At 39.3% G+C, this 25,874-nt stretch overlaps 1 protein-coding gene across 2 annotated transcripts; it reads right to left on the bottom strand.

Annotated features, from left to right (window-relative positions):
- Positions 1–341: 341 nt before the first annotated feature.
- On the bottom strand, positions 342–25,592 carry LOC124261263 (ubiquitin carboxyl-terminal hydrolase 3-like). 2 transcript variants are annotated; one of them, XM_046695573.1, is made up of 16 exons: positions 25,334–25,592; positions 20,827–20,887; positions 19,682–19,780; positions 19,240–19,344; positions 17,918–17,996; positions 17,550–17,635; positions 17,186–17,296; positions 16,772–16,885; positions 15,308–15,528; positions 14,885–14,965; positions 14,594–14,712; positions 7,745–7,864; positions 6,653–6,757; positions 6,208–6,281; positions 4,958–4,998; positions 342–4,693 (listed from the first exon to the last, which is right to left on the bottom strand). In XM_046695573.1, exons 1-16 carry the CDS (start codon positions 25,422–25,424, stop codon positions 4,551–4,553), a joined length of 1,650 nt encoding a protein of 549 aa, XP_046551529.1. In that variant the 5' UTR covers positions 25,425–25,592; the 3' UTR covers positions 342–4,550. The 2 variants fall into 2 exon arrangements, with proteins under 2 accessions (XP_046551529.1, XP_046551530.1); XM_046695574.1 differs by lacking the exon at positions 6,653–6,757.
- Positions 25,593–25,874: the final 282 nt, after the last annotated feature.

Raw genomic sequence — 25,874 nt, 5'->3', positions numbered from 1 at the left:
TGTAAAACATTCATAATATCACATATACTCCTTGGCCAAATGTAGAGATAGCATCAAAATCATCATCTATTAAACCATGTGGTTAATACTCCTGCAGTTGGTCTATAGTTCCTTATCAACAAGAATTCTTGCAGGGTGGGAAGTATCCTACTAAATACTGGATAACATTTTTACTGCTCCTGAGAGATCCTAAATCTAGTGACTTTTCTAGCATTTGGCCTCGGACTTAATACATCTTGTGGCCAATACGCCACACTACTTTTTCCCTTGCTAAAGTAGGAAATAGCAAAAGAATGGACAGCAAAACAAATTAATGTCAACTGAAAACAACAAATGACAAGTTGATTCATCACCTTTATTCATATGATCAACATGCACTCCAGTACCGAGCCCAGCCCGGGCATACAGACAGATGGTAAAGCTATCCCAATCGATGAGGTAGCCAACCAATCCACACAAAACTTGGTCAAATACAGCTGGGAGAAGGCTATATACAGACAGACAGGTGTGGGAGGGGACGATAGCTAGCCCACCCCTCCCTCACAACATACATTCAGTCAAGCTACTGATGATCCAAGCACCCACATCAACATCCCTTGTCTAGCCACTGCCACGCCTCATCAACCAAACATTCCCTGCTTCAAAATAATCTGCTGGTTCAGTTGATTCCAAATAAATTCACAAAAATAAACCATTTCACTCAAACCAGTACTATACTTTTATCAATCTTCCCCCAAAACTGCAGGAATTTTGCATAGCATAACCAAACTGCTAAATCACCACAGATGAGTGAACATCAAACATTGATTTCAAAACTTTTCCCCATTTTCTAGTAGGACTTCTGGATTGCCTAGATAAACTCTTCATGCTGTTGATCTAAAGGTACACGATGAGGTGTGGAAATGCTATGGTGTCAATGTCAATGAAATGTACACTTGTCAGCTGCATCACTAGCTATCCTGACAACTGCAAACATCAGCTGATGATGGTGGGATTATATGATACACTGGTGAATATGACACATCCTATCACACACCATTTATTCAACATGTATGCAGCAAATATTGGCTCTGTCACTACACCTCTGCAAAACGTAACGAAACAAAATATTATTTATTTCATAGTAGACAATAATACTTCGAAGTTGTTTACAAATGTCCCTGATGATGTATTTTCAATAATAACCGCTCCAAAGCAATCTTTCACTAAAATCAGTCTATCAATTTAAGCTTGTCCACATCGAAACTTTCAAACAAGTGAGTACTGTAAGGCAACATTTATTTTCAGACCTAGACCCTGATGTTGCAGGTTTTACATTCACCAAATAATTACAAATAATGTTTCAATTCATTATTGAAACCTGTAACTAGGAACGATTGTTCCTTCACATTGAAGCCTCAGAATGTTTACTGCATCAAATACAGGATGTAACCCATTTCCTCAGACAGATGTTATGATACAACTACACATAATACAGGGAAAGAGGGACAGACACAGTGTTGCTGTAGCTGTGGATGCAATAGCCCTGAAATGCTCCCCACTACCCAAAACCGCTGGTAGCTAATCATAGCTATGGGGCAGGCCGAGATAAGCTAACAGATGTAGGGTTGTTTCTCCACCTCCACTGTTAAAACAGTCTGTCAAAGGGCTACTAGATGCACAAAACTGGCTATTCCAAACTTTTGAATAGCATCCAGAATGTCTTAGAATTACACGGAGTACCTGTAAGCTATTGTATAGCATCCAGTTTGTTGATGACTGAGGTGTTGCCGCCTTCCATTCAGACACAATTAGACACATACACATAAAGCAATCATACTTCTCCAATACAGTCTTGACTCGTTCTCTCCCTGGGAGCTACTTCATATATACAACACCCATCAGCCCCATACCAATGTCTGCACTATGGGCAGTGCCTGTTCATTTAACCCTGAAACTCATGGGGGACACCTGATATGTCGTCACATTACCATCAACTGACAGAAGACCTCGACAGAATTAGGAATGAACTATAATCATCAGAAAACAGCAAATGATTGGGTTTTGTTTTGTTATTGTCTAAATCACCTACATTGTAGACCAAAAAAACCAAGTTCACTAAAATAACAAAAAAAGAAGACTAAAACATGTAACAGTTGAACATTAACTTGAGAATGATAGTATCAAATATATTAGTTTGTAATTAATATTCAGTAACTGACAATGCAAATATCGTTAAGGGTTTAGTAGTGTACAGCAACTGTCATTCAGTCTAATATTGAACTGTCACAGCAGACAATCTTCCCGGTATATTTCAGCCCCCCATCAGTCAATACATCTTAAACAAAATAAAGATCTTTGTTTCTAAGCACTAAAAAGAGGTAGTCAATATAGTTGGACACAGTTTGTTGCAATGTTAAAACTAACATCATAAATAGCATATACATACTACCAGTAAAACCAACAGTATTGTCTGAAAAGACAAATAGCAAATGTTAAAGATAACTAAATGAAAGAGGAAATAAATGCCATTTAATGATGTGCTTATAACTATAGCTGCTGTATTGCTACAGTGCCATGGGTACAGAAATAGAGCCTAGCTTAACACACTTACAGACTTAGCTTTCAAGCTTGGTTTCAACTCTTTAACTATCAACATCAATGCCTTATAAAGTGATAAACTCTTGGCAAAACTTATGGTTATCAAATTAACTTCGATATTGGACTAAAAATAAATTTACAACTTCACTGTAACACGCCCATGAAACAACATAGCACTAATAGACTGCACTACATACTGCAACAGAATTACATAAAAACAGATGTCTATTAAGTAAACAGCCTTGAAGGATACAACACAAAGTAATTACTTCTGGTAAATTCATTGATCCGATCACCGTCACAGAAATGACATCTTCTTTCCAAAACAGCTCGTATAAATCTAGCAACAGCTTAAATCTCTTTACCTTACCATGTTTACAACAGTAGTTAAATAGAGAAAGCTCCATGGAATGGAGACCACAATCCCATTCCACAACATGACCTTAACGCCAAGATAAATCATAATTCCAATACTCTGACAAAGCTTACAATAATCTGATTGCTAAGATCACTTTGTGGAGGAAAGTGCTGGCTGGTTTACTGCAGGGAGGTCTTAAGATGAAGCTGTAGATAAATCACTCACTATTTTAATACAGATACAACAGACTTGGTCCTCAAGAGATCTGAACTTTGACCTGAATAACAAGGTGGTGATCTGAACTTTACATAACATTGCTTCACCAAGACAGATAGACATACTCCAAATACATTATCAATTCCTTGTGACCACATTGAAAATATATGGAACATTTGCATGAAGATGGTCTTTTGATAGTACCTGCAGAGATGTTACAATCACAGAATGCCATGGCTAGCAAAGCAAGGAATGAAGAGATTATATTTGCTGTCATGGAGCAAGCTAGTGTGACCTATCACAGCAATACCACAGGATAGATCACACATAAGGTCAATGTCTGTTCCATACTCGCCAGCATTGAAGACACAATGATGACACAACACCACGTAACACAGATCACATTATTCTCAAGATAGCAAACTTCAATGGCAATTAGACATCTAATGTAAACCTGACTTGTTAACTGAATATAGGATGTGGTTGAGGAGGTGTTCTGTATCACAGTATTGGTAGTTGAATATATAGGCTGAGGGCACAAAAGGATTTACATGTCTACATAGAAACAAGACAGAACTTCACTATAGCTATCATGTTTAGATAACATAACACCTCCCCCTCACTATTTCTTCCATTTAGATGTAAATTAAGGTTTTAATTAAACAATATCATATTTTCTTGCATACAGTGCACACTTGAGCATAATGCACAACCACATTTTGAGTACCAGGCTAGCTATTCTCGAAACTTCGTAAGCCCTACAAACTTCTTAAGCCCATTCTTAACACATTGGCTACGATCAAAGTTAAGAATTCTTAGGGCTACGAACGTTTCGAGAATAAGGGCCCAGACTCAGACAAACTGACTTTTTATGAGTTTCAAGTGTGGCATTCATGACATATGTATCCATTCTCTGCAGCTTTCGGTTCATTTGTTGAAACAATCTTCCAGTCCACACACATCTTTGCCAATATAAAGCTGATTTTTTTTTGCTGAAATTTGTAATTAAATAATTAAAAAGAATTACAAATAAAGTCTGGGTATACAATTGAACACCTTTTCAACAAGTCAGGGCAACAAGAGACTAACCTGCATAAATCTCTAAGGATTTCAGGTGTCTCATGCTCACAGTATCGACATTCATTGGGACAAAAATTATCAAAAGTCATTTCTTGTGTGTAATATGCCCACCGCCTGTCTATACAGTTGAATTTTTTAACAATAAGTGTGCACTAGACTCAAGAAAATATGGTACTAATGTGAATATTAGCACAAAGAGCCAGGTTAAATAGGAATTTTGGTGTCATTTGTCGTTCAGTTAATCAGGTAATTCCAGCACTCCACTGTGCAGAAACACATCCTTCCCACATGGGCCACATGCCCGCTGACATTGGAACTAGTTATTGGCACTGCCATTCAGCAGATAGTCTGGCAGCTTGATTTCTCGTCGGACATAGAACAGGATGTAGGCTTTACAGCGAGCTACAGTTTCTTCATCACATGCTGTCACTGTGCTGTCATTGAAGTGATACCACTGCCCTGCAAAGTCAAACATATCTTTCAATACCAGATGAAAAAGATTTATGTAATGTGTCAAGAATGAGTAAATCAAATGAGTGCTGAAGAATGAAAAATTTGTCAAAGAAACAATTTTTTCACAAAACATATCTGAGCAGACACAGACATTTACAGTGATGATTTTGTTTAAATATTGATTTGCATTTATACTGGCTAATTTTGTTTTAAAAAACCCAGATTACCTCACAAGTCATTGCATTTAGAGAAACAAGGGAGACAACTCACCATCATGTGTAGCATAAGCTGTGTAATGGCCAGACCCAGCCCTGGAATTGAAACAAGATACCTTTACATAGGTACAGTCATTATCTACATCATAAATCCTATTAAAAAATTTACCATAAACCACAGGGAACTTTCACACTGAAGTATTCTTCTTATAGGAAACAATTTATCAAACTCAGCTTCCATGCTGCCAGTCATTTTACTTTCTCATAAATCAAATGATTTTGAAGAGAATGACCTGTGCCCACCTGCTTGTGGAAGAGGTTGACTATGAAACCTACTCTAACGTGTTTCAATAACAAGGGAAAATATCTAAATTCAAGTATTTTGGGGAAATTACAGCAAAGGGCACCTCTACATTAATTAGTGAATGTGTGTACCAAGTTTTGTTATGACATTTATAGGGGCGCAATGGTATACCTCGGTATTATTAGAACCGCGGTATCTTGCCTTCGGTTCGATATACCGTACCGTCATTTTAATAACCTTTCTAAACCTTTTCTAAAATGTCTAGAAATGGAATAATTCTTTCAAAATATATGCGTTTCTTTTCTTTTCTGCATTATGATCATATCTCATATACCGAACCGAAGGTCTTGTACCGCAATACGTACCGTACCGTGGTATGAGCGTACCGTTACACCCCTAACATCTTGTATAGTTTCTACTTTTATACAGCTCAGGGACTAAATCCAAATTGATACAATTCATGTACAAAACCCCTTAAATCATTAACTATGAAGAAAGGCATCACAAGACCTATTTATTTTCAATAAAGGTCACCCGAAACAGTGTATAGGTATGGTAACTTGGGTATGGTTACAGGCATGGAGATAAGAGGCTAATGGGGTTGGGAAATGCTCTTCCAAAATAATCGGACCTGTAACTTCAGACAAATCTTAGTTGACATTATCTATGAACATCCCACAAAATGGTTGGAAATAAAACATTTAAATACTGGCTTTCTCCTGAACTACAACCTAATTCTGTCAGCTATCATTTGATTTTGGAAGACTGACGCTACCTGTTACTACTATAGGAGTGAGTGAGTTTTACGCCGCTTTTAGCAATATTCCAGCAATATCACGGCGGGGGACACCAGAAATGGGCTTCACACATTGTACCCATGTGGGGAATCGAACCCGGGTCTTCAGCGTGACGAGCAAACGCTTTAACCACTAGGCTACCCCACCGCCCCCTACTACTATAGGAAGTATGTATGATCAAGTATAGCATATTTCTCAACTCACCCTGACCCGTGGTGTACAATGACTGCTGCTAAGTCATACATGTTGCTTCCAGCACAACTACCTCGTGTTTCATGCTGCAAAATAAACATATTTCAACAGTAAGTTAAACATGTCAAGAACCGGTCTGCCTAGAATTTGAACAAGATGTAGTGCAGGCCCAATTCAACATATAAATATGGGGTTATTTTCAAAACCTATGGTAAGTAATGCTAACGATACACCACATGTTTGGAATGGCTTCCATCTCAGGCATAACATTCATATACTACAGCAACAATTGTGACACCTGCAATTAACATGTCTCTCCCAGGTAGTCATTATAAAATCAAAATTTAGCTGTCACTGAATTAGATTTCACAATCTGTAGAAGACTGACATCTCATCATATTTTATTCTGAGTTATGTGACAACCATGTCTAGTCACCAAGGCTTTGAAACTCTCTACCTTTATTGGTCTGTCACTGTCAGGTGTGCCATGCGAAACATTCTGTGTATCGCTAACGTTACTTGCAGTTGGCAATTCTTCGATACCAGGGTCAGGCGGTTTAGGCTGTTTTAACAATGAAAGGAATTTTATAATTGATCTATCTCTGAACTCTTTCAAACCTATCAAACAGTTCGGTCATGATTTTCTGGCCTTAATAAAAAATTATTTTCAGGTATTTGCCTTTGGAAAACAGTGCTGGTGGGTAGCCTTTTCTCCACCTTGGTAAGTGTCACCCTGCATAAATATATTCCTTAGTAACCTTGATAAGAACAATATTTCACAACTGGATCTTCATGTTATCCAGTGTATACTATCAATATAGCATGCCAATAAAACCATGCTTACCAACAAGTTAACCAGCTTTCTGTCCTTTAATAGCAAATGCACATGTTTTCATGGTCGCTTGTAAATTCTTTTTAATATCCAGTGAATTAGGACTTAATTCTCTTACAACCTCAATATAACAATGACTACAAAATTGTGATCATGAAAAGATCAGAAATATATCACAAAATACATATCTTGCTTTTAATTACAGATTAAAATGAACAGGGTACTCTGGAATAGTCTTTGACTACTTTGGGTTTACCACTGAACCCATAATACAAGCATACAATGAGCTTCGACTTTGATTCACAACACAAACACTTAAAACCAGATTATACAAAATTGGAGTGTATAAGTTATTCCTGTCTTTACCCTATCTGGCCTTAAAATGTTCATTTCATATATGGGCTTACATCTGTATTCCATCATATTAATTCTATTCAAAATTTCATTCAATAGTCCTGACATTAATGTTCTTCACAATTATATAAATATGGCTAGCTACATGAAGGTGTCTGATGACCCACTTTGAGGAAGTATTATGTGCCAGTATTATTGAAAGAACTACACAAAGCCGCTGCCTCAGCAGAACACTCGTTATGCAATTTACATTTCACAAGGGAGTAATTATTACATCACATCAACCATTTAAGTCTTCTCTACTCAAAAAACAAACAACATTGTCAGATGTTGCTGCTGCCAAGATGCAAGTGCAGCACTCACCAGTGTGTTCAACACATATTTGTTCATGTCAAGTCCTCGGAGAGGGAAGTCAACATATGTCTCCAACTTCACTCGACAGTACGTGCTCCACCTAAATCTCTTCAGATGTAGACATAATACCTAAAAAATAAATATTCCTCCATGAATATACCTGACAATTTCAATGATCTTAAATAATAACAATATATATCTTCATTTTTTGCATAGTTTCAGAAAATGTGTCTGTGACTCATTCAGTGAGTGCCACAGGTACAGTAGCTCACTTTAACTGCATAATTTCACATTCCACGAAAAGAGTTTACCACCATTTTGATCTTATTCATGCACCAGAGCATAATTTGTTGTTTTTTATACTAATTTATAATTTGCCTTTGTAGTAAACTGCTGGGATGTCCTTGAAGCATTAGTAATACATCTTTCATTTCACCATACATAATGTTTAGAACATATCAACTCATATCCCTTACATTCTACAAATAAATATGTAATGTCATAGCAAGTTGGAAATTTTAACTTTACATTGTATATTTATATACTTATCCTATCTCACGACTTGCACCTCTCTCTATTCATTCGACCATGAGTGGAAATGAAATAAACTTTGCTCCAGGCCTACCTTGTCCCTGTCCCCGTGCTGTGCATGCCTCCCTGCCTTAGACATGCTCACTAGTCCGTGACAGCACGTGGCATGCGCAGTCCTCACCCACGTGATCACCTTACATACTCATTCTCGATCTTGGAGCCATAAAAGGACAAAACCGGAACGGTGGTAATCTAAGTAGTGGGGAGGTAGGGTGGGACTTTATCGTGTGAGATAGGATAAGTATATAAGTATACAATATATAGTTAAAATTTCCAAATTCTTGCACTTATCCCACTGTAGGAAGGTGGATCATAGATTACCCAAAGTTCAAGCGATAACAGCTAAGCGTTATGCCTAAACAACTGTAGGAAGCAATTACAAGGTAGGCTAATAACTACCAATGTCACTACGTGCGAGGGTTAGTTCGAACCCATTGACTTATTAAGCACAAGTGCTCACAGGGACCGGGATCCCCGAGCAATGTGGTGTTCAGTCACTACCTTCACGAAAGTGAAAGGACACAGTTTAGTGAGTGAAAAACAGTCGCATTACCACGATTTCCAAGACACCCCGTAATAAAAGTCTAACGACAAGTATCGGGCCAGCCCCTGCTTCGAAACAACCCCCACGACACCATCCCGTGGAGGGTGAAAGGGTAATTGAATCGGAAAAACTCACAATATTAACGTTCAGTACCACAACATCATCTTATGACTTCCACTACTTACCACAGTAAGATCACATAGATGTGTAGAGGTACTTAGGAGCATGAACGCTACGAAGTGTAACAGTTCAGGAATGACTCGCTTCACTGACGTAATAACTCCGTGGAGCAGAGGACAGTAAGGACAAAATAAAATGAGAGGAGAAATCTAAATCCCGGAAGAATCAAAGACGCAAAACAGAAATAAGTTTCAGATTTATTCAGATTGTACATAAGCAGAAACAATCCCGAATGGTGATCATCTGCGCTAATGGGTATCCATATAGCATCGTAGCACAAGGAAGTTCATTATCTGCGATGTGTACCGCTGACAACTGTTGGGCAAGGATGAGTGGTCCAAATTGATGAAGGCCTCCATTATAGCATTATAGCAGTTAACGAGAAGTGACTAATCAACGCCATAGTAGAAGCCAATGTCCTGGTTTCAAGAAGGTTGGATGCCGTAGGTGGCGGTAAACCGGCAAAGGCGTAGGCTCGTAGTATTGTAGCTCGTAGCCAATATGAGAGAGTTGAGAGAGAGACTTCCATCTTGGAAGCAGTAGACAAGGGTATGAACAGTCTCTTACACAGGCGGCAGCGCTCTTGCGATGCTTTAAGGAAAATGCGAAGCAATCTAACTGGACAGAGACAGAGATCCTCGACATCTTCTGGGCCCAAAATAGTAGACAAAGGTGGGATTGTAAAAAGGCGATCAGGTTGACCCGGCAACTGGTTCTTAGCGACAAAGTCCCAGCGCAATCCCCAAAATACCTTGCCATGTCTACCCTGTTCAAAACGGACACGATTGACATCTAGAGCATGAAGTTCTGATACTCGTGCCGCTGTGGCCAAGGCAATCAGGAAAAAGGACTTGAACGAAACCTGTTCAAAGTCCTTGTCCTGTAAAGGTTCATAATGCTCAGAAACTAAGTGGCGAAGAACTACGGACAAGTCCCAAGCTGGTCGAAGAAATTTCCTGGATTGGCTGGCTAGCTTAAAGTACTGCAGTCCCAGGTACTGTCGAAACCTTCGTACCAAAAGTCGTAGCTAAGACCGAATTAATGGCTGCCAAGTAAGTGGCCAAAGTGGAACCCGGAGTTTTCTTGTAGCCCGCAAATGTTGTAAATATTCCGCAACAACCTGGGGCGAGGCGGTAGTAGGGGAAGTAATCCCTCTGACCTGACAATAACATTCAAATTTCTTCCACTTATCGTCATACAAAGAACGTGTAGATGTGCGATGAGCTGCAGTAATGGCTGAAGCGGCTCTGTAAAAATAGCCCTTGGCCATTATTGATTTCTGCAAATGTGGCATACGTGAAGATTGTCTCCGGTATCGGAGACACGAATCTCGAGAGTTCAATCGAGTGGCGAATAGGTCAACACTTGGTCGAGACAGTGGGTAGATTATCGTCCGAAAAATCTTGGGCAGGAGTGATGGGTCGGACTGAAGGGCACCAAAGAGACACCGCCGCAACCATTCTGTACGTTGAGCCACCAACGTAGAATTGGACGCAGTTCCATGGGTAGCCGAATCAACTCCCTGGGGTTGTTGGCTTGAAGATGAGGACGCAGAAATAACTGAAGCGGGCGAAGCTGCAGCTGACCTCTATTCTGGGGTGATCCAAGGCTAGGGGAACCAGACGCTGAATTTTGGTCCACCTGTCCTGGGGGACAAACAACATGGCTTGTTCCGTGTCGAATACCGCCCCTTTAAACTGAAGTCTGCAAGTCGGTGTTAACTCAGACTTCTCGTAATTGAGGAGCCACCCTAACTGTTTGAGCAGCTTGACGGTGAACTCCCGATGATCCCGATTGGATCCTGTTGCGCCTGAATGCAATCATCTATGTAGCTTTCGAAAGTCACTCCCCGACAGTGAAGGAAACTGCCTATGGGTTTGGTCACACGAGTAAAAAGCCACGGGGCCATAGAGATTCCAAATGGAAGGACTTTCCATTGGAAGTGATGGCCCTCGAAGGAGAACCTCAGGTACTTCCGATGATCTGGGTGAATCGAAATGTGACAGTATGCGTCCTGAAGGTCGAGGGATATGATGAAATCCCCTTTCTTCAGGATTGAACGAAGAAGATTGACGGATACAATTCGAAAATGAGGAAACGAGCGTTGAACGCCTTCATATTGAATATGAGACGCAATTTGCTTGAGTTTTTCTTTGGCACAAGAAAAATCGGGGAGTAAAACCCTGGAGTTATGCACACCTGATCGAGGCGTTCTACCGCATGTTTCTCCAGCAGAGTCGAAATTGTGGATGAAAGGACTGCAGTCTGATCCTGAGGATACGTTCGTTGCAGAGGTTGAATGGTGAGGGGTGGTTCCCCGATAACAGGCATCCAATAGCCGTGAATGAGAGTCATTGTGATGAATGGATCCCCTAGAAACTCCCAGTTGGGAGCAAACAGACCCAACCGCCTGTCTACTGGGGAATCGAACACCGGAACCACCAGATCTGGAAGAACCAATCCAAGCTCTGATTTCCGCGAGTCACTGTTTTTACTTCCGGGAGTCGGGTCTAAAAGGGCGACGTGACGCGGAACCACGAAAAGACTTCCTGCCTCTGCCTCGTGGTTGAGAAGGCGCCTTGTCCTTCAAACAGTCACGAAGGTCTGGATTAGAAGGGGTAAAGTGTGGGGTTCGACAGTGCCGCATAGTCTTGAAGTTGAACTTTCTGCAACTACAACAGATCTACAGACACTTGAAACTGATTAATACGGTCCACTTTGGATGCAACTTCCACAATAGATCCATTGACCACGGCTGGCGAAACAATTCAATTCCGTATGGCAAGTAGATAGCAAAAGAAATGAGAAAGTTGCCCCAAGACAACCTGGAATTGTTCCAATATCAAAGCCATGCTTCCCCTAACGTACGCGTCCTGGTCCGTATAGGCATGATTGACAGCTGCCGTCACAGCGTCAACAGCCGAAATAATACAACTAATGGAAGGGATAGAATGCTGAATGGCAGCATCTAAATGAGCCAATTCCCTGTCTTCCACAAAAAACGGCGAACTGGAACGCTTACCACAGACCAGAGAAATGTCATCATCAACTAAAGGTGCTGCTGACCAAAGTTCAATACCATAAGTATGTGTCGTCAACGGTCGGTACCTCGGGGCTGACAAACCATCCTTCGTCCTCATCCTTCCATCCGAAAGCCACATCAAGAGAAGAAGGTAATTGTTGAATACATGGATGCAAGGGAAGTGTGATACTGGAAATATCTCTATGTCTCATGACATAAGACGTTTCTCAACTATCCAAGCTAGCATGTGAGCCGGTTCAACAGCATCAAAACTGCCATCTGCAGTGGAGATGTCCGACTGCCCTGGAGAAGGCAAGGGAGTCTGAGACCAAAGCGGATCCCTCGAATCCACAGAACGATTATTGCTAAGTATGGCAGACGATTGTTGAACATGAGAGGACGAATGACACTGATTCCAAGCCAACGTAACAGCACGAAGCATGGTGTCTAAATCCGGCGCTGGAGAGGAATCAAGTGCAGGATTCCAAGACTCAGCAATAACCTGTGAACGAGGCAAGGTAGAAGTAGCATGGCATGAAGGTGGACGCCGATCCACTGAACCATAACGCTGCCTAGGTGGGGAAATCACACGCACAGAAGGATGCTGATAAAGTGAACTACCACGTAAAGGCGCTGACCGCAAGTGTTCACTAGCTCTAGACTGACTAGACAAGACATCCTGATTCACCTGGGGTAAATGAGACCGACTATGTGAACCAGTCTGACGAAAAGACACCGGATGGCTAGGTGAACCGGAACGAAATGGCGAACCACTTAGACTAGGTGAGACTGAACGACTATGCGAATCCAAACGCTGTGGTGAACTGATCCGACTATGAGAAGGTGAGTCGAATCGAATGATATGGTGAGGTGAATTGAGCCGGCTATGTGAACCAGTTTGTCCTGGTGAATCCGTTCGATCACGTGAATCAGTTCGGTCTGGTGAGCCGGCTCAGGTGAGTGAATTCGTTCGACCTGCGGCAATGACACGGCTAGGTGAATGGCTCTGTTCTTGTGAACCCGGACTGGCATTAGACCGAAATTCTGATTGGTGAAATGAATCGAGGTGGTGAATCCGTTCGGGCTGGTAAACTGGAAGGACGACGAGAGCTTGACCGTGAGCGAGATCTAGAACGATGCTTCCCAGCAGTAGAAGAACAAATTCGAACCTCCGAACCAGATGGTGACTCAATTCGTGAGGGTGAATTGTTCAGGTGGGATGAAACCGTACAAACAGGAGAACGGAAACGTTCCAACCGTGACGATTCATGCTTAGATGATGAATGCTTGGATTTAGAAGTTCTAGAGGACTGTGAACGGTCCGATGAAACGGATCTACGAGATAAAGTAGTTCGCAAATCCCGTGTAGATGAATTATCAGTCATTACCACCCTACCCTGCACTTGAGAACCTGAGCTAGGTGAGGGAAGCGTCCCAAAAAGCCTTCTGACATTCTCAGACAAATAAGAATCAGACGAAGTGTCCATAAGATCTTCGTCAGGAGAGACGGGAGATTTAGAACACCGAGCAGTTGTGGGGCGATCTAAATGTTGTTTTTTAGAGGGAGAGGGACCAGGTCCCACAGAAGCATTTCTGGCCCTGTCTGCCAAACGCCTGGCACGAGCACGTTTGTAAGCTATAAAATCCTCATTTGACAGTCCTGAACATTTAGAACAACGTTTGTCCCAATCACAACAACCCACACAATCAACACATAATGTGTGTGGGTCCCATGCTGAAAAAACTTTATTACATTGAGCGCAAAACTTTCGTTTCTTAGCCTGAACAGGCTTATCCATGACGAGCAATTCTCAGACGATAAATTCATGTACACTCTGTTGAGCGACAAGAAAGAGAATGAGTATGTAAGGTGATCACGTGGGTGAGGACTGCGCATGCCACGTGCTGTCACGGACTAGTGAGCATGTCTAAGGCAGGGAGGCATGCACAGCACGGGGACAGGGACAAGGTAGGCCTGGAGCAAAGTTTAATTCATTTCCACTCATGGTCGAATGAATAGAGAGAGGTGCAAGTCGTGAGATAGGATAAGTATATAAATATACAATGTATAGTTAAAATTTCCAACTTGCTATGACATTACATATCTATTTGTAGAATGTAAGGGATATGAGTTGATATGTTCTAAACATTATGTTTAATTCGTTTCCACTCATGGTCGAATGAAGAGAGAGAGGTGCAAGTCATGAGATAGGATAAGTTTAAAAATTAAGTCATTAACTCTTCAACAAAGAAAACATTTTACAAATTGCAAAATACTTGAATTTGGATTAACTTTGACAGGAAAACAATTTATCTAAATGGAGATCCTAGCTTAATGAAACATTAATTGCATATCCTACACAAATGTTAGATTGTGTTCAGAAATATGACCTTCACAGTCAGAATCACTATATATATGGATGCAGTCGGACCAAAGCTGACAAGAATGTCAGGAATACTCTGTTATTTGTTTCCTAATTCTCTTCAAGGAATAACGAGGACAGCATAGATGGATACTGACATTTGGCAACCTGCGGATCCAGAACTTCTTAGTTGACCTCTGTTTCATTTTACAGTTACTGCACATGTACAGTTCAGACTCCTCTAGTTCCTCTACATCAGTGAAGCTGGACAGGCAATCTACAAATACAAATAACAACCCATAATCTGCAGTGGGCTATCAAAAAGTTAAGATAAAATATTACAAGGATCATTACTGACCCTTATCTTTAACTCAAGTTTACAGCCAGCAGGGAGCTTACACACTTGCTGAGAAACAATATGATATCAAAATGTAGAATAGTGTTCTTACCAGACAATGTACACATGGGTTCTCCTTCTTTAGGTTTTGTTGTTTTTGAACAAAACTGTGATGGGATATCTAAGGAAAGGTCTGGAACAGAGTTAAAACACAATGAAATTGCTATACACACACAATTTACACCACAGCATAAACTACCAAATACCTTTATCGCCATACTGTTTCAAGCTACAGTAAACTATGTTTATAACAAACACGCTTCTAACTAAGTCAGTGACAGATATAACAAGCTCGTTATTGGCTTCAGCTACTGAATGTATATTTCAGTTACAATGCGTGTAAGGAAATATGTTTGGAATGAACTTCAATAAGTGGTCTTTTTGAGTTTATTACAAGCGTAGTATTCTGTAATGTCCTCTAATGTCAATACAAGAAGATTGATCACTCCATTTCATAAGATGATTGATTCTTTACCTAGAAAGGGGTCATGTTTTTTGGATTCTATCCCACATATAAGACAGTTGACCTCATTCTGCAGCAACCCTCCAAAGATGGCTGTGACAATGGTGCTCTTGCCCTTGGGCCCAATGTAGGGGCTGTTGTTGTTTGGGTACGGAAGGAGTTGCAGCAGCTCCGTATGAAGGCGGTCCAACAAGTACCTCATGAATTCATGGGCATCCTGCTGTTGATAGCCTCTAAAATCATACACACTAATATAGGCAACAGTCATAGTCAATGGAAAAGGCTGAATGGGCTTTACATTGTGTTTGGTAACTTTGTCCCAGTAATATAATGACATCCTGAATAGACTTCATAAAACTACATAAGCTGCGAACATGATCTGAAACATTCAACTGCCCCCTCAACATCATTCAACAAATACACCCCCATTTCAAAGCCAAAGAAAAGAAAACAAACATTTAAAAAAAAACTGCAAAAACAAGACACTAGTGGGATTTACTGAGCTTGATGTAATTGATTTTAATCATTACAAAACACACTTTAGGCACAAAAAAAAAATATGTCCGTTTCCGGTAACCCGACCGACCCTATCCTACATCAAATGCGAGACGACAGAACTGATTTAACCAATCAGACAATGGCTACTATTTAGGGTTCGGCGGGACTTACAAAATGGATTTACTCTTTCCCGGTCGCCAACACTGATCTCACAACAAATGAAAACCCATATAAAACACAGATATATGTCCTGCAGAATATATGCTTTTGGGTTTCTGTTGACAGTTTACTTAGACTGATTGAATTGGCATAATGGGCTCTCACTGACAAAACCTGCAAATAAATAACATAAATAATGATTTGATATAGAAATCTTTCAATGTTTCATCACAAGGCATTGTCACTACATGATATGGTACTCTTGAAAACCTTCTCAGGTGCCCACCTGGTGCTACTAAAATATATTTTAAAAAGTTTAAAAAAGAAGAAGATAAAACCGACCCACCTACCCTATTTTTGAAAAGCATGTAATAGGAAACGAACATATTTTTTGGGGCCTTATGGGGACTGTGCCTTGTTTGTAATCTGTGTGGCTATTTTTATTGTATATTTGAACAAATTCCATAGTTCTCTGTTGGTTTTCTTTGGTAGGCCTGAACTTTTGCATGTTTGTTTTTCATTGTGATGTAGAATAGGACAAACTAAAGACAAAGAGGAAGTATCCACACCTCCTCAAACTGATTCAACTGATTGGTTGAATTTGGAGCAGGGATCCAATACATATAATACAGTATTCTATACTCAATCTGGGTAGGCATTGATTGACAATGCTGCATGATCCAACATGAAGCTTGAATAACATCAAAAGCAACAACATACTTTGCAAGACCCCACATCTTCAATTGCCAAAACAATATTTGTGGCGTGCTGATGAAGCAGAGATTCTAACAGAACATTAATAAGTACAGTGTAGAGTACCTGAACCGAGGAACCACCTTCCAGATGACTGTGAAGAGTGATTCTGGAGAAATGGCAGCCTTGGTGCCCTGCCAGAGAGCACATAACGTTTTTCGCAGTTCTTCAATCAGAAGGCTGAAAATCGAACAAAATACTAACATTATATTTATAAAGTTGACATTTAAACAGGAGATATTTAGTATTTAGTAATAACCTGGAATTTGGCGACACTAGACACTAAATAAAACCTATGTCTGGAATATATATTCATGATGACATCAACAGTGTCATACATTCGATGTATTTTTCCATGCGCTCACTCAGCAGGTATGTGTAGGCATAAAAGAAGGCTATAATAATGTTCAAGGATTATAAAAGATTTCAAACTACTCTGCAAACCAAGGTCAACTATAACCTGTGTGCACATACACTCACATGTTTTCTCCAGTCTCACGGGTTTTCTTCGCATGGTTGTATTTTCTCTTACACACTTGGTCTTCTAGAGAAGGTAACTGCTTTATATATCCACAGAACTGTTGTATATTACTGAAAACACAACACAAAGACTATCAGGACAAAATCTTCCACAGTGTTTATTCAATATTACTTCACATTATTCCCCAATTATATCATAATTAGTTTCTATTTAGATATAAAGCATAAACTCATTTTGACTAAATTTGACAATCTGACTCAAGACAACACTACTTTTATCTCTGTTCTGTGATGAGCAGTTTCTATCCAGAACTACCATGGTTACAGAAAAGGAAGTTTGATTGCAAACTAACTATGCTCCCACCTAAGTGACTGTAAAACAGCGTTCATAAAGCATGTGTTTCCTAGGTTTCGTAAACCTGAGGATCTTGGTCGGGATGACTTGTCATCCTGAAACATAATATATTCATGAACAAACATATTGATACAGGAATGCTGATAAAAAAGGCAAACTTATAACTCTGGTATTCAAATTACTGTCACAAAAGTCATGTCAATATGAGATAGTTCAACTACTTTTAGTTCCAAGCAATATGGCAAATACATTATAGATACATTTATATTCAAAGCATAAACAAAATGGCAGTTTATCAGATGAAAAACTCCTTAGCTTAAATTATACAAATGATTAAGTTCATGATAACCAATGTTAATTGTCAAAACAAGTCTTACCTTTTTCGCTTTTTTCCTGACATTTTCTATTGACCCTGTTGAATCCCTCCTTCGTATTTCTTTCCGGAAATTTTGAGCACTAAAACAAGAATCATTAACAATCATTAAATCATCATTCACAAGTAATTGTACAGCATATTTAAGTAGTACAAATCGCAGTAGTAAAATGTCAACTTCATGAAGAAATAAGGAGCATGCTTCAAAGTTCTTACTATTTGATTTTTGAGAAACAAGTATTTGGATGCATGAAGAATGTAACATGAAGACAAAGTCATCAATATCCCCCTCAACGGCAAAATACTCTTTATGAATATGTCTACTTGTTATGATTATGTCAAATGTTTTGGAGTGTATACAGCAAAGTGGAAGGAGAGTATTGAAAGGTTTTTAAGATCTGCTCCAGAGAGGAGCACTACCATCAAATTCAATTGAAGCCTAACTTGTTGCCATGGAAATGCAACAAGATGACATCCTTATAGTCACAGACTAAGTCACGTTTCCATGGAAACCACAAAAAATAAAATTCATATCTGGGTCTAAACCCCAAAAGGCACATCTAGGGATCATGCTTGATATTTTTACCATGTTTGATGAAGCTAGCATGTATAATTTGGGAGATAAGCTCTGGACAAGATGACATCCTCATAGCCACAGCCTAACTCACGTTTCCATGGAAACCACACAAAAAATACTTCATATCTGGGTCTAACCCCAAAAGGCACATCTAGGGATCATGCTTGATATGTGTACCAAGTTTGATGAAGCTAGCACTAATAGTGTTGGAGATCTGCTCCGGACAAGATGACATCCTCATAGCCACAGCCTAAGTCACATTTCCATGGAAACCGCAAAAAATTAAATTCATAGCTGGGTCTAAACCCGAAAAGGCACATCTAGGGATCATGCTTGACATATGTACCAAGATTGATGAAGCTATCATGTATAGTTTTGGGAGATCTGCTCCGGACAAGATGACATCCTCATAATCACAGCCTAAGTCATGTTTCCATGGGAACCGCAAAAAATAAAATTCGCATCTGGGTCTAACCCCCAAAAGGCACATCTAGACATCATGGTTGACATGTGTACCAAGTTTGGTTATGCTATCAGCAATAGTTTAGGAGATATGCTTCGGACAAAGTGTGACGGACGCACAGAGGGACGGAACTCGTTTCTATATCCCCCTCAACTTTGTTGTTGCGGGGGGATAATAAATGACGCTGTGCTAACAAATTTCCCTACATATTACACACAATTTCCCCACATATTGGGAAACTACAAACGACAGTGATATCAACAGAAACTATTCCATAGACCATTACCTTTGAGACTGAGAGGCTAATCTAGAAAGAGATTCTAAGTGTTTCCTGAGTTTCTCCAGATGTCCAGACTCTGTGTCGTTGATCACAAACTCATCACAGACATAACTGAAAATAAAGACAGAACTGCAATAAAACCCACTTGAGCTATTCATCACAACACAATCAAAACAAAATTCAATAAGATAACATAATGAAGACAATACAAATGGTACTCTTCACTTGTTCACCTTTCAGTTGCCGGTTATCTGATCCATCCTGCACTGAGGCCAACAAACCCCTAAATTAAATACACTCATTACAATCTGGGGAAAAACATAGGCCATCTCTAAAGAAAACACCCAGAAGAGTCATCAAGTTACCAACAAAAATGATAATGACAGCTTATACAAACATTCTAGTGAACAATACTTATCGCAGCTTCACAAAGGAACATGCCTCTCACCAGAATGCCATATGATTGTGACAGTCCATGCAGACTGCATGATTGGGAACAGCCGGGTTGGCATCTTCAAAGTGTTGCTTGGCATGAGCATTCACATATCTGAAAAAACATAATTACAGAAACATAACAAAAAGCATGTTTCTTTTATCCTTCAAAGACAAAATCTAAAATAAAGCCAGGAAACTAGTAACAATTGTAACTTTAGATAGTGTTCTGTCAGACACAGTGACAATGGTATTATATCATAACTTAAATACAGTTTTATATGGAAGTACTTTGCAAAGCAACACAACCAACATGGATATTCTTAAATCTGTACATGAGTTCATCATAAAAAGCAAGAGATTTACATGATTATACTTATACTATTTCTTATCACTGAACGAAAAATTAATTCCAATTTGCGAATTTGTTTGAGGTTGGCACCTCTAACTCACGTCTTACTTTCTTAGCCTTTTTAGATAAATGTTCTTATTGTTCACTGTTGCCGGAGTGGTACTGATTAAAGCATTTTCCTTGTAACCAATCTATTTTTCTTTAGCAGAGATGCCAACCCTGAATCTAAAGAAAACGGAGTCATGACTGAAAGCCAGCCCTGAGCACCAAAGGTGAGAGTTGGGGGTGAGCGGTCGGCTCTGCCATTTTGTTTCACTTTCATACGGACTATGACATGCGTTTGGAAAAACTTTGTGAAACTTCATCGTCAATAACATGCAATATACACAATCGACACCCAAAGGATCACACACTAAGCTTCTGAATGCTTTTACCAGTGTTCACTCAAATAAATCACTGGTGACTTACGAAACTGTATACCGTAAAAATAAATTCAGATGTTTTTCTAAAAAATCAGAGTTTTTTAAAGATAAATCGGAGAGCAGATTTTGCATTTGAAAATTGGAGTAACTCCGCCAAAATCGGAGTGGTTGGCAACTCTGCTTTCGGAGAGAGTGAGTATGGACGCTTTAACCATTAGGCTACCCCACCACCCATTTCTTTTAGAAATAAATATATGTTTCAACCAATATTATGTCAGGCTCAAACCAAAAATATCTTTCCTATACTTATGAGATGAGTGCAGCGTAAAGCCAATAAACATGCTGCATTGTAAGGCAGGTGTTCTACATGCCTCCTGTATCACATACCTGCCACAGTTGACTTCACCACAAGCAAGACAGATCCAGGGACTCTTCCCCGTCTGGCACACTGAAAGAAATTTCATACATGGTCACAAATAGTGAGTGAGTGAATTTAGTTGTATGCCGCCTTTAGCAATATTCCAGCAATATCACACAGCAGGGGACACCAGAAAAGGGCTTCACACAGTGTACCCATGTGGGGAATCGAACCCAGGCCTTCCATGTGACGGTCACAATGTCCAGCTGTAAAACATGCCAGCAGAAACACTGAGGCCAAATAAAACAAGCTTTGTCACTAAGGTGACATAATCCCCGCCACAAATTATCAAATCAAACTTAAAAAGTAATGAAAGTTTAAGATGAAGTTAAATGTCAACCTCTCTTGATATCTTACTCTTTAGTTGTTCAAACATACAAATATTTTCAAGACTGACTTTGACCTTGACATGAATGTCATAGTGTATGAACTATGCAAAAATGGTACTAAAGAAAGAGCTTATTGAAATACTTTCAAGGGAAGTCTTGAAAGCCTATGAAGAAAATCCAGTGAATTCAGGTTCAGGCTGACTATCTTAACATGCAATTTAACATTGTGAAATTTTCAAAGTGTCTTTGTGACCTTGAAAATTAAGTGAAGGTCACCAAAATCGACTGGGCCTTGCACTTTCCCTAGATGAAGCTTGGTGTCAAGTATGAAGAAAATCCAGAGAATGGTTCTTGAGGTATCTCGCTGATAAGCATAACATGCAGGTTAATACGCTGAAATCTTCAAAGTGTCGCCATGACCTTGAAAATTATGTGAAGGTCACCAAAATCGACTGGGCCCTGCGCCTTCTCTAGATAAAGCTTGGTGATGAATATGAAGAAAATCTAGAGAAAAGGTTCTTGAGATATCTCGCTGACAAGAATAAAATGTTGAAGTCCCCTTGTGACCTTGAAATTAAGGTCTGGCACCTTTCTTGTACTGTGATGAACCTTGGTACCAAATATGAAAAGAATCTAGTCAACGGTTCTTAAGATATTCCAATTTCGTATGTGCGGACGGACGGACAGAGCCTAATACTATATTCCCCGCTTCGCCACGCGCTAAACGTGCGGCAGGGGATAAAAAAGATTGTGGTTCCAATTACATCTCTTTAAAATTTAGGGTAGGTAGGTAGGAAGGAATTTTTTTTATATTTTTTTTTTAGAAATAAAGTACGAACTAATAACACATTTATCAATCAAGCTTGCGGCCATCATGGTGACTTTCTCTATCAGAATGACAGATGTCCGTTGGTGCTGGGAAAATACAATGGTATCTGAAAGCTTATTTTATTCACACCTCGTAAAAAAGACTTGGGTCAGCACCAGAATTCAAGGGTGGGTCGGGTAATCAGAACCACAACATTTTTTTTAGGCCTGATGACAACTTCTTGTATCATTATCAAGAATCAACATTGAAACGTTGCTCTATGCAATAAACAATAAGTTGTCATCCATAAAGTTGTATGTTTCATTTTTGATTCACGAACTCTAGAATGCTGATCAAACAATTATTTGGTCTTCTTTGATTGGCATTCTAGAAGTTGGGTAGATGAAGGATGAGGACTATTTTTATGGATATACAACTTTTTTCTGTATAGGCGAGGTTTCAACATAGATAAGGGACATTCAACATCCTTAATCCCTTATGTATACAACCATGTACTTCCATCAACTGGCTTCCATCAACTGGCTTCATCAACCTACTTAATCCTGTATACTATCTGTGTTATCAACCTCTTCTATTGTATAAACAACTCATTTTCGCCTCATCCTTCATCTATTGTCCAAACATCTCATGTAAATAATACTAAATATATCACCCAAAATTACTTCTCATGTATCACTTGCTTGACAACGACATTAGAATCTATGTCGAAACGTCGCCTATACAGAATTAAGTTGTATATCCAGAAAAATAGTCCTCATCCTTTAACTATTTGGTCATCTTTTTCGACAAGCACAGGTTGTTGGGTGCCTATTCTAACCCAGAATCACCAAAGGGTAAAAGAAACATGACAAAAGCATGAACACTGATAATACTGTAATTCAGTGAGGGTTATCCCACTGAATATTCATGTCAATACTGTTTGAATATTCAATTCTAGTGATTGCAAATAAAGAATGGAATGAATGAAGAAATTCACTGAATACAAGTGTGAGGTGAGGTGATATTGGGTTTAACGTCGTGCTTGAGAATATTTCGCTCATATGACGACGTGCATGCGTGTGTATGTGTATTTGCGGCTCCTTGTACTAGACCAGACTGAAGCTGGTTTTATAGTGCTAGCCCACTGAGATATCATGCCGCAGTGAGGCATGAATACCTCACTCAGACACATTATACTGACTCCGAGCCGACCAGTCCTTGTTGTACTCATTTATGCCGATCGCCAGGCAGGACCAACAAGTACCATATTTAAACGTATTTTGGTATGACGCGGTCGGGATCGAACCCACGACCTTCCGCTCTCCGGGTGGACGCTCAAACCACTACACCACAGAGGCGGTCGAATACAAGTGTGAACTGTAAAGGCCCTAATGTTCATTCACTCGTTAGAAGCATTTTCTGGTCAAGCAGTTGTAATTCAAATATTAAAATCTGCAAAGTTACTACGAAAAGTTTAATTGTCAAATAACTCCCTTATCATACTGACTTCAGTGACATATTTAAGCATGAGAACTTCAGCAAACACTGTTTGGAAATTGGCAATCTTTAACTATACATCACCAATGCTTGTTTAATGTCAAATTAAGCAATATTCTACCTATTTGACAGTAAATTCGAAATAATTGTGTTTAAACCAGACAATCCTATGAGATAATATGGGTCCAAGCCTGTGAACATGCTATCAACAAAGTCACCTGTTTAAAGAGCAGATTTTGAGTGGGTCCAATTCTAACGAAGAGTCCCCATGAGGATAATGTCAATCAATGTTACTAATTTACTTGCACAACTGAACATTATTATCTACAGGTTATCCACACTTCATAATATGCTGTGGTGAAGAAATGTTGCCACCTTCATTGATAACTACATCTAAATCATTGATAACTACATCTAAAACCTTAACAAGGTCCATAAGGCATCAGCGATAACATTCTGTAAAATCAGTACTATAAAAAATTATTTAAATTCCTCATTAGGGATTTATCAGGGTTAAACTATGGGCCCTTAGAAGGCAAACCTGGGGGAAATTAGAATTTATAAAGGTCCCATTCACTTATTTCTCAGGGTTTTAGCAACACTGCAATACAGTGCACACTGCATTCAATAAAAAAGCATTAATTGTCACATCAACTAAACCGTCACATTACTTCTTTCCGTGGCATCACAATAATGACATTATGCTTCATGTGGACAATTAAATTATTAGGTTCATAGGTACCATTCTCATTGTTAACATGGTTAAACAAGAAAATGTTTGGTAAATTATGGGCTTCCTCCCTTCTATGTATCAACTTATCAGAATATTTAAGCATCAAAAAACATCATTTCGTCCAAACTAAATATTTAAAACAACAATACAGTGGAGTAAATATTTATGCTTTCACAATGTAGGGGACATAACTCTGTTTACATCTACCACCTCGCCCCTTACCACTAAGCAAACTAGACGTGACTGTCAGTCACACATATTGTGGTCAAACACAGATCATTACCGTATCAAATTCAAAATTTGTGCAGAATATAATCAGTTTAAACATGTTAAGTAGTTTTATGACTTAAAATATTTTTAATAACATAAATATTTTATATTGAATATGAATTTGACTGCTAGCACATTTGCCAACAAAATAAATTTATTGCAAAACATTTTGTTCTAATCTATCTATGTTCAAACGTTTCAATATATGAAACTTTTCTCTCAACAAAACACTCGGTTTTCTCCAAGTAGAAAAAAACCCAACATATTTGGAAAAAAACGACACCTGTGTTACATGTAGTCTACAAGACGTTTTCTGTACGCAAACATCTCTCACATATTATTAACTGTTATATGACCGCTATATTTCTGTATGTGGTGTTGTCGAGTCACCGGACTAATTCTACATATGATGTCACCGAGAGGTGGTCGGCCACAAAGATTTCACTTTGTGTGCTGTGTAGGAATACACTACCCAGATGACAGACAGGCGAGCAAACTTGACAGACGGATGTCGCTGTCAGATCGGAAATATGTATACAACTATCTGACCCGATTTCCCACCAATAACAGGAATGCGTGTACTCTGGTTGAGGATTGCATTAAATAATTATTGCAAGGAACTACTAAATTTTTAAATTCGTATTGACAGCGCATGTAAAACTATCACAAAATCGGTACACAAAGCACATGGCCCTTGCACTCCGGCTGTAACCGACCTTGCGTCGTTGACATCTTGAAATCAAGCAAAGTATGTCAACAAAAGTAAACACTGTTCGTTCAGTCACATCATCATACAAAATTATAAAACATGAAGTGCTTCAAAAATCATTAAAACGTACCTGAACAAGAAAATTCTGATGGATTATTTTCACATTTCACAGAGGGCGCTGTGGTTATTCTTGCGCTTTCTTCCAAGTGTGGACACTCCATCTACAAACAAGGAGAAATTACGCAGGCTAAGGCCGGTTAGAAAGGCCTTGTCTGACCATTCGTAAATTTTATGGGTGAAAATTTGTTTCTGAGGCCAGGGTATTGAAGAGAAACTCAATAATAAATTTTACATTGACTCCCCTTCTGCCTCCATAGTCTGTCGCCCATGAATACACAAAATTCAAGCTTTACAAAGGTCAACTGTGGAGACCAGAGGCAGTTTTTCACCTATGAAATAATAATTCATCTCGAAAGGTTCCAGATGTCAAACATATTCATATATCTTCTGATACACGGATCTTTCGTAATTATGGCATCATTTGTTATTAGACTTTGTAGGATTTTATCCGGGACTATTTTGCCAAGCGGTATGGTACAGTTCAGCCACAAGCTAACAGTTCCTGTTTCAGAGAGCGATCATGTGACACAAATCCATTGCAAATTTGCTTG

Source organism: Haliotis rubra, unplaced genomic scaffold (assembly GCF_003918875.1).
Source record: "Haliotis rubra isolate DU_JTF1 unplaced genomic scaffold, ASM391887v1 Scf792, whole genome shotgun sequence".
In the NCBI taxonomy this organism is placed as follows: Eukaryota; Metazoa; Mollusca; class Gastropoda; order Lepetellida; family Haliotidae; genus Haliotis; species Haliotis rubra.
Note: the sequence above shows the minus strand (reverse complement) of the source record. Positions and strands in the feature narration are given on the sequence as shown.

Coding starts and splice junctions, on each gene's coding strand:
- LOC124261263 (XM_046695573.1), bottom strand. CDS start 25,424: ATGGAGTGTCCACACTTGGAAGAAAGCGCAAGAATAACCACAGCGCCC. Junction 14,966..15,307: donor AAAACATGACCCCTTTCTAG/GTAAAGAATCAA, acceptor ACTCTGTTCCAG/ACCTTTCCTTAGATATCCCA. Junction 7,865..14,593: donor GGATCCGCAGGTTGCCAAAT/GTCAGTATCCAT, acceptor TTTATTTTTTAG/GTATTATGTCTACATCTGAA.